A 10,274-nucleotide genomic window follows, 5' to 3' on the forward strand; every position below is an offset into this window, starting at 1 on the left:
GCAAGACTTTAGACGTGCGCACACCGGCCCGTTCAGCATTTATCTTCCGAGCACCGTTCTAACCAGCCGAGAATCGTACGATTCCTGGCTGGTTTTCGAACATGCTGGTTCGACAGAAGACTTTCTACTGTACGGTCGCACGTCTCCGTTCACACTGCTCGATTATCGTACGAAAAACCGATCGCATACGATTATCGTACGATAATCGTGCAGTGTATGGGCACCTTAACACCCACTGTCGGTGCTATATCACTTACAAATGATGTCTCTCGCACTGTTTGAAGGATGGAGTTGCCACGCCTAGGTCCGCTTTAATTGGCTTCTACTCAACGTTGTTCTTATAGAAACTGTGCGACTGTGATGAGGACTTAAGAGAACTATGGGCTAAGTGTTTTTCCCCATAGTTCTCTTAAGTGTCACAGAAGGACTTATACTGAGCTTTGGGTCACGGGAGGAGGTTAGTATATCGCGAGCTACAGCTCGCGGTATACTGAGACCGACGCAGCCGGGACAGATCCCGACAATGCTGTCGAGATCCACCCAGCTGCGTGAGTGACAGCGGGCTCTACCTGGAGGATCGGAGCGGGGAGGGGGGGGGAGCCCTGCAGGGAGCTGTGACTGACAGTCTCTGCAGGGAGATGATCGAGAAGTGAGCGAGCGACGGTATATGCGTTCGCTCATTTCCCAATCTATTGAGCCGACCGGTGACAGTTTCATTGTCACACGTCGGCTCGAACTATGAGGATGAGTGATTGTCACTCCCCTCATAGTTCTCCTTCAAATAGTAAAGTATGTCGCCAGCACACCGTGGTTACATCTTCAAGAAGTGATCATTTTATGGATGACCACGCATCTTGTCACATGGGAACGTTTCGGGGCCACTCGGGGTCCTTTCATCAGGCATGAAGGGACCCCGAAACGTTCCCATGTGACAAGATGCGTGGTCATCCATAAAATGATCACTTCTTGAAGATGTAACCACGGTGTGCTGGCGACATACTTTATTACTTAAATCTGAAGCGGCGCCACCCACAGTCACTACGGAACCCAGAAGGGACATACCATTAAGGAGTGCTATAGGACTCTCCTGGATTGTGACGAGGACTTGACACTGTATGCTGCTGTGGAATGGGGACTGGTTCTGTCCACTATGCAAAGAGCTGCAGAATACGGTATGTTGGTATTACTTAAATACAAAGAATAGTTAGGAATAGAAGAATGTAAAAAGTCCAGTTTATCCTAAAAAATAAAATAAAAATCATCAAATGCATTTAAATATAACCTTCCCACAATCTCCTGCACAGCAGAAATCAGACAAAGTGGGAGGTTATACACCACTGTCAGCCAATCAGGATCTACTGCATTGCACAGTGCTGCCCATCTCTTTCCAGGCACCAGGAGCTGGAGCAGGGGGTGTTTGGGCAGTTTACAGGAGCACAGGCAGAACCTCAGTAATATGAGGGAGCTTTTTCATAATCCAATGATCAAGCACAAGATGCTGAAGAGCTGCAATAGTGAAAAGTAGTGTCAGCACTCCCTGGCTGTGCAGTGTGGTACAGTAAATCACAAGAATGACTGAACAGAATCTAAAACTGACAGGTAAAATAATGAACATATACTGTGTATATATTTCAAGTATACATTTAGCTGCTTGGCTAGTTTCTGCACTAATTTTCATAAAAGACATGCCGGGTCAAAACAATATGGCTGCTTAAAGAAAAACTCCAGGATTTTTTAAAATTAACTAGGGCTGCGGAAATTAACGCTTCATTTCTCGATTAATCGTTAAACTTTTTGATCGATTAAAATGATTTTGATCAAAAATGAAAACACTCACCTCTCCACCGGCTTCCGGGAATCCCGTCGGAGATCCGGTGACGTCACGAACATCGACGTCACCGGACTCCTCCCCCCTTCCCCAAGTGGCTCCTTCGGCTAACGAAGGGGGGAGGAGTTCGGTGACGTTGATGTCCGTGGCGGCTAACGAAGGGAAGGGGGAGGAGTCCGGTACTAAATCGAAATTAATCGATTAAGAAAAAATTTGATTAATCGAACACGAAAATTTTAATCATTACCAGCCCTAAAATTAACCCTTGCAGTGGGGCTACCTCCGCACTGCAAGGGTTAACTGCTCATTTGTGTTTAGGTTAAAAATCAAACAGGTATACTAACCCAATGCTCCGAGCTGGCGTCTTCCAACATGTCTCCCCCTCCTCTGCAGCGGTCTAAGGTGCCGTAAATCATCACATCCATACACTGTGCATAGAAGCGAGGAAGATTACAATGCTGCAGGGAGGGGGAGACAGGCTGGAGGGATCGCTGCGACAGCTGGCCAGCTCAGAGCTTTGGGTGAGTATAATGTATCTTTGTTATTTTAGCACCTAGACACAAACGAGCACTTAACCCTTGCAGTGCACAGGTAGCCCCACTGCAAGGGTAATAAAAAAATCTGGAGTGCTTCTCCATAATTCGGCTAGTAAAAATAAAAGCAATCTGTGAATGCACAGTACGATGATTGTAATATTACTCAGGACTTTTGTAGGAGCTGTTTAGTCCAGTCTCAGATTTGGAATGTGATTCCCTTAAAAAGGAGCTGTTCAGTTTAAATGGAACTAGAAATGAAGGCAGGGGCGTCCCGAGGCCGGATGTCACCCGGAGCGGAGACCAGGTGACACCCCACAGTGACGTCATCGCGCAGTCGAGGCCATCTAATGGACGCCTGCCGACGGCCATCTTGGTGATGGACGCCGGCAGAGAGAGGAGGTGATGTTCACCCAGCAGGATGAGGTATGCCGCCGGGTCCCCTCCTCTCTCCTGACACTGTCGGGCTCTCGGTCCATGAGTGTCAGTCATTTTGGTGTCACCCCTCCAATGGTGTCACCTGGGGTGTGGGCCGCACCCCCCTTGTGATGCCACTGAATGGAGGTAATGTCTGCTTGGAATCCCTGCTTTTCCACACCTTCCCATACTACTGCATTCGTCTGCTTAAAAAGACCAGGGGCTATTGCTTCAGACTGACATGCAGCGCCACCTGCTGGTCAAATCTGATATTATCCTGCTCTTTTAGATCCCCTTAGTTAGCCATAAGAGTAAGTACCAATATTACAAGGGTCTTAAAAGTAACCCCACACCAAGAGAAGTGCAGAGCCTATGAATGCCAACCTCCTTCTGAAAATGCAAGCCCCCTGGTAGTCTTTGGCTTTACTACACAAAGACACAGACCTGGAACATGCATGCAGATCATCAATTTCACAGTCAAGTCAGGACGCCTAATCTGCATCCTCGTTTCAAGTCAGTGACTAAGCAAATACTGAAGCCAATGGATTGGCATGAAAACCAGGAATATTGTATTTTTAGAAGGTCAGCAAAGGCAGCCTCCACCATTTCTTTTGTTTCCTTTAAGGTACCTACAGACACAAGATGGCTGCATGTGCGGAATCCAGCCACCAAACCAGCTTTCTCATGAAAGATCATTCTTCAAACATACGTGTTCAGATCAGGCAAAGATGCAGAAGGGAAGTGGTGGCACTCAGGCAATAACACACAATAGTAACTGGTCAGAAAAATCCAACCTGGCCAATTCATTCTTCCCCTGAGAAGTCCTGGAGGCCGTAGTGGGTTTTCAGACATAATATTGTGGCAGACTTTCTTATGTCTGTAACCATCTTTACTGGGAGCTGACAGAGGGGAGACCTCTCTCTGTTACTACATGATGGGATTCCAAGCAGACGAGCGACTTCCATTTAAACTGAAACTCTCCTACGCAAGTTCTACACTAAATGGTCCAATTCTACGGGAGGAGGCTGCTCAAGGATTTAAGGCCCTTGGCTCATTATGAACGTCTAGTGGAGTTGAGGGCTGTGTTTAGAGTGAGACCTTATCAGGATTTATCCGTGTTGTAAAGGACTGGTTATTAGGGGAGGATCTTCCATATTGATTTCTATGGGTAGCTCTGTTAGTACATCCCCTAATAAACAGTCTGTGTCAGCTGAGGCTTCACACAGCTCTTGGCTTAAGGTGCCCACACACCTTGCGATAATCGTACAATAATCGCGGGAAATCCCGCGATCGTACGATTATTGTAAGGTGTGTGGAAGCCGTGCGGCCTCTACTACTGTAAGGTCGCACGACTTTTATCTTTCGAACATGTTCGAAAACCCGCCGAGAATCGTACGATTCTCGGCGGGTGTGTAGCATGTTCGGAAAATAAAAGCCGGACGGGCCGGTGTGCGCAAGCGCACACTGCCCGTTCGGCATTGCGGTCATCGGAACACCGCCCCTCAGCGGGGCTGGCTTGCAATCATCGCAAGTACGATCTGCCTGTCCAAGATAGGCAGATCGTATGTTTTTTTAATTACCTTACAACCATCGCAAGACAAAAGTCTTGCAATGGTTGTAAGGTGTATGCCCAGCATTACAAGGAAGTTAATATAATCGGGTCTATAAAATCACTGAACAAGATTGAAAAGAATTTAACAGTTTCCTAGAGAACCTTATCAAAACTCCCCACAGCCTGTGAGTGATGACCGGTGGCAGTGTCCTTTGTGTAACAATCGCTGTCTGTGCTCTCTCAGTCTTGTTTCTCTTCCTTCTGCTTCCAGGGGTAGATGACCTCCCCAATGAAAAGCTTCTTGCACAAAGATCCCCACGAGTCTTTGGGGTAACATCTGCTGGATGGGAGCCTGTAGGTGTCAAGCACTTGCCCATAGGGTAGCGGGTTAATCTGTAAAGGAAGCAGCATAGACTATTGATATAAGCAGTATTTGTGTTTCCCCACCCTCCCAAAGTACTGAGTTCACCTGAATAACAAAGCCCAGGATGTATGTATGTATGTATGTATGTATGTATGTATGAATACATTTATTAAAAGCTGCAGATAGCTGAGCATTGCCCATAGTAACCAGGAAACTTCCAGCTGTTGCTTTTCTAATACGAAGTTCCTGATTCCTGATATGTTTTTAAGGTTTACAGACACATCTAAACCAAAAAGCACAAATATAATATATCGCAGGTTGGAGACCCACAAGACATCCCTTATTTCCACCAAGGACAGAGTAATACAGTTCAAGATGTTCCATGATATAGATTATACCCCTGCTGAATTATATGCTCTGGGCCTTAGGTCACAATACACGTTTCAAGGGTTGCAATAAGGTGCCGACAGGTTTACCATTTCTGCCATCAAATTACTATCTTTATTGCCACCTCTTTTACGCTGCCAAACGTCCACTCCCCTGAAATATGTTTATCGGGCCTGTTGTAGGACCTTCTCCTAACTACATACTCAAAGAACTGATTAAGGATTTTATTCTTCTATGCTAAAAAGGGTATTCTTTGCAAAAGGAAAGACCTGCACCCTACAACTCTTACTACGTGGATGCAATTAATCAATTCCCACCTCCTCCCAATAACTTACACAAACAGGGGCTGCTCAGTCTTGTTGATAAAATTTGGGCAAAATGGGTATCCTCTCCTCTTACCGTAGTCAAATCTCCCCCGTAACTTCCCACTATGCCTTCTATACCAATGTCTATCTATACATTGTGTGCCCCTTCACCCGTTTCTGTGACACCTTGGATCTATACTGGTCTGTTTATTGCATACCTTCCCATATTTTACAACAGGCCATGTGACCAGCAATACCATATCACACAATGATGTCTTTGAACCGTGTTTATTGACCTGCGTTGCTTTTATTTTGCTTCTAATGCAAATATTATGTTATGAAACACACACACACACATATACATATATATATATTTGCAGCCTGCAAGTCTTTAGATGTGGTTGCTGTATTACTTTTCTGTACATTTTCTGCAAGTGCATACAAATTTCTTCTGATACTTATACTTGCCCAAATGCTCCGATGCCTAGCCCGATACTTTCGGTATCAGGAAGCCGGGCTACATGCTTGGCCAGAAAGCCAGCTACATGCTTTCTCATCAACTAGTGACGAGAGGCATGGGGACGGCTTTCTTGCTAATCAGGAAGCGGGGTGGCAAGTCTTTACATGCTGCCAGGCTAATCAGGAAGCCAGGTGGCAAGTCATTACACGCCTCCTGGCTTCCTGAATGAGACTTCCGGTACTCGGTATCGGCGAGTACCGGAAAAAAATACAAATCGGTACTCGTACTGGATACCAAAATATCAGTATCAATGCATCCCTAATTTTATACAATATATGCTTTATTTAATTAAAAATTTACATTTAGCAAGGATATATCAACCTCACCTCCATCAACAATCGAAGTGGCTTCCCTGTCTGTTGCTCCAGCATCTGGAATTTTACACCAGCTGCAACAGAGGTAAACTGGAATTATCACAGTTGGAAATACAAAGTATAAAGATAACATTTATCTAAGCACTTCACTGTCCTTCTCTGCTAAATTGTTTACTGTAACTTCAGATATCTATAGCCAATGTCTCCGACTCCAAGTACATGGGGCAGCCATATGGATCATTACATAAGTATTGCTGCACGGTGGCTGTGCTTCAATGTACCTTCTCTCAGTGCAGGTCTACGGGGTCAGGACTGACCCTAGGAGTCTACTAACCTATATTATATTCAAAATACAGAACAGCAGCTGTGTCAAAATGTAAAAGTTGTATGAATGCAGAGTGGCTTGTTAGTAACAGTTATACTTATAACTCAAAATGGACTTGAAGAGTATATCAGGGCACAAAATCCATTTAAACACGCTGCAAGTACAGAAAAATATCTGTTGATGTATCAGAAATATAGTTAGCTCCTACCTTCTTCTTTGACAGGACAACTTTGAATTCCTAAGCATGCGGTGTCAGCCCTGCCTACTTCTCATGGATTACAAAGAACACAGACCTCTCATCTCCATAACCCCCCCTCCCCTCCCCATCTCCATAAGCCTCTCCTCATTTCCAAAAATCCCTCAGAACAGCGAGTTATCACAAGATTTCTGGTACAATCTGCAGGCATATTTTTGATCTAACAAAACTCTTCCAATTGTATATTTAGCAGATAAAAAGGGAGCAAATAAGGGACGTTTACAGTTGGGGCTGAAATACACATTAAAAGAAGGACTTTGCTGAGAGAAATAGCGATTCTAGACCTTTCCTGGAAATGCTATTTGCCTGGTTGTCTTCTGATCCAGTGGCTTCAAACTTTCTAAGCTTGTGACCCAGAACTAACATACAGATCTGCCATTCTGGCTTCATGATGGCTTTACTGGCTGCATGCTTGCTACAGATCTGTGGAAGTATTGAAGTCAGACAGAGCTAGGCAACTAGTATTTTCAGTTGGACATTATTAATAGCAGATTCCTTGTCTACTTAAAGTGACACTAAACTCAGGAGTTAAATCTTAAAAATACATTCAAGTATCCCAACTATTAACAAAACTGTGCCTTACTTGTGTATCACTCGGCTGTAGATCCTCAAATCATCTCTGAATTGGTGCCGACACTGTCCTTCTTTCTGGAATGGGGCTACTTTTGTTCCCCATGGTCCCCGTGTGTGTTGTATAGTAATCACCGCTCCAAGCTTGCTCCCATGATGGACTACAATCTCATACTAATTTGTATTGAAGTTATAGTCTGTCACGGCAGTGAGCTTGGAGCGGTGACTACTTTACAACAAACACAGGGACCATGGGGAACAAAAGTAAACATCACAGATTTGAGGATCTACAGGCATAGTGATACACAAATAAATCATTTTTGTTAATACAGGCAGTCCCCGGGTTACGAACTAGATAGGGACTGTAAGTTTGTTCTTAATTTGAATTTGTATGTAAGTTGGAACTGGTAAAAAAAAATTTAAGTGTAACTCCAGTGAATTTTTGTTTTCGATAGTATAGGGAAGGGTTAACGCCCTGTAAAGTTTACTTTGCGGTGTGTGCCCCTGTTTAGAACACTTCACCTCACTTTCTGTCCCTGTGACAATTAGATTTTTACAATTTTGGGTTGTCGTGTAAACAAGGGTTGGTGATGAAGCTTCAGTGGAAACACCTTTTTCCCATGATAACTCTTGCAGGAGTGAATTTCCCTTCCTAGGGGGTAGATTTCCTCTCACTTCCTGTTGTTTTAAGGACAGGACGTGAGATTAAATCTTTCTAATGAGGATACAGACCACCGTCAAAATCTCACAGTGAAGAGGTGGGCACCCCTCGTCTGCACATCTAACACGAGCCAACTTCCTGTAATCTACGTACAGCACTACGAACCAGACCCAAAAAGGCGGGCACTCCTTGTCAGCACAAGTGAAGTAGCATTACAACTACTAGAACGCTGCGTGGTACACTTTGGCTGCAGCCTGGGACCCTCTGCTGTATAGTAATAGCCTCCGTTTGTAAGTAGGGGTTGTCTGTATGTCAGAGGTTTGTAACTCGGGGACTGTCTGTAGTTAAGATACTTGAATGCATTTGTAAGAATTAACTCCGGAGTTTAATGTCACTTTAAGCACAGGTTTCCTTTAAAGCAATAAAAGAACATACCTGCCAGTCGGTAAGAACGGCAGAGGCGCAATAGCAGTGCGAAGAAAGGGAGGGAGCTGAGCAGGTTTATAGTCATCTGGATGACACCTTGTACCATTATTACGAGCAGACGAAGCTGTCAGAGACAAGAGGAAATAAAGAGAGAGTTATATTGGAAGAAAAAGGAGGCAACTGTTGTTGCGTACACATCAGCATTGGCTTTCATGCTCAACTCTTACAGGTATAGCTGGAGATTGGTCTGTAGAGGCAAAACTCCCACTTTCCTCTCATTGTTCTGCTGATCTTGAAACGTAGAAATTATGGATTCTTTATCATCTTATTACCTTTTTGTTAAATAGAATATTCAATCCTTTTTAGAAATAATAGTGTCATTATGTTTTAATAGTTTGAGATTTTTTTTTAATTTTATTTCAATGGCCCTCAGAATATAAAATCTGGTACTGTAGCCCTGATAAAAGGTAGAGCCTGAACCCTGAAAAACATTGGCTGGATTTCTACTGATAATTGAATAAATCATTTTGGACTCTTTGGCCATTAGTGTGGTGTTTCTTGACTCTTGTATAGTAGTGAAGCCCATGACCAGCCACAGAGCTATCATTAAAAACAACCCAGCTCCGATTCCCAAATTATTTTTTCTAGCATGTGGAAATAGCCGTCATGTTCTGGGCTCTCTCCTCCCCAGATATTGTTAGGATTTATGAGAGAATGTTACAACTTCCTCCTTTAACTAATTTTAACCATAACACTTTACGTCACATCTCTTTTCCCTCATAGTCTCACTGTAATAAAACTTTATGGCATATTTTACAGTTCTATAGGCTGTACTATCACTTCTCATCATTGAAACCATATACACAGCTAGCATGCACTTTAACATATATCCACCCAATGCTAGTATTGATTTTACAGTTTTGGGCTAACTAAGTGAACCTGTAATGTCCTTCATAGTGTATAAACAAACATTAGTGGTAATATTCTGGCACCTGGAGGAGCCTACAAGTAAAAGGGAGGTTAAAAACCTTGTCAGGTTTTGTTGCTGTCTGGTGTACCATTGGCGTGATCTCCTTTTATTTCTGTATGGGAGACCCAACATGAAGTGAATGGAAATCTTTCCAAAACTTTGTTTCAGTGGCAATTGTACAATTTTGAATTATCTATTACTTTCCATCCCGCTAACAAGGGTCACCAGGACAGATGCAGAGGCTGAAGCTTCCCAATAGTTTCTAACCTCTTTATATAGGGGGAGCTCGAGATACCTTTTTAAGCAAAAAGCAGTTACAATTCCTAACAAAAATGACTGCCACCCCCCACTTAGCCCTGCCCCTGACATTCAACTGATAAATGTCAGAATCTCTACTGATCACAGACGCTTGTATTTTAGTTTTGACTGTATTAAAGCAGTTGCAACATCCACAAGCTCACTCGCCAGAACCGACACCCTTGCCTGGTCTTCTTCCTAGTTCAGGATATTCTGCTATCTAGATTGGCCATGATGGGAAGTAGTAACTCCTGTGCATGCACGAGTGTTCTTTCAACCCAGCATATGCTGAAATTGTACACCGAGCCGTGTATGCGGAGCACAATGTAGACTGTCAATACAAAGGCGAACAGACAGGTAAGAGTCCTTTATTGTAGTAATACATAATGGGGGGGAATTTATCAAAACTGGAGCAAACAGAATCTGGGACAGTTGCTAATGGCAACCAATCAGCATCTCTCTTCAGTTTGCTAAGGTAAGATTTGAAAATGAGAGGAGGGAGGGAGGGGGAGAGAGAGAGAGAGAGAGGGGGAGAGAGAGAGAGAGAGA

The 10,274-nt window shown here is 43.8% G+C and overlaps 1 protein-coding gene across 2 annotated transcripts in view; it reads right to left on the reverse strand.

Annotated features, from left to right (window-relative positions):
• Nucleotides 1–4,451: 4,451 nt before the first annotated feature.
• Nucleotides 4,452–10,274, reverse strand: part of PIGQ (phosphatidylinositol glycan anchor biosynthesis class Q) — a 24,190-nt gene continuing 18,367 nt past the window's right edge. For both annotated transcript variants that reach the window (XM_018561340.1, XM_018561333.1), the window contains exons 9-11: nt 8,468–8,582; nt 6,233–6,294; nt 4,452–4,723 (exon numbers count right to left, since the gene is read on the reverse strand). In XM_018561340.1, coding sequence (XP_018416842.1) covers nt 4,571–4,723; nt 6,233–6,294; nt 8,468–8,582 — 330 coding nt within the window. In that variant the 3' untranslated portion in view covers nt 4,452–4,570. The remainder of the gene's footprint in view (nt 4,724–6,232; nt 6,295–8,467; nt 8,583–10,274) is intronic.

The sequence above is a fragment of the Nanorana parkeri genome, unplaced genomic scaffold, assembly GCF_000935625.1.
Source record: "Nanorana parkeri isolate BGI_ZX_2015 unplaced genomic scaffold, ASM93562v1 scaffold19, whole genome shotgun sequence".
Lineage (NCBI taxonomy): Eukaryota > Metazoa > Chordata > Amphibia > Anura > Dicroglossidae > Nanorana > Nanorana parkeri.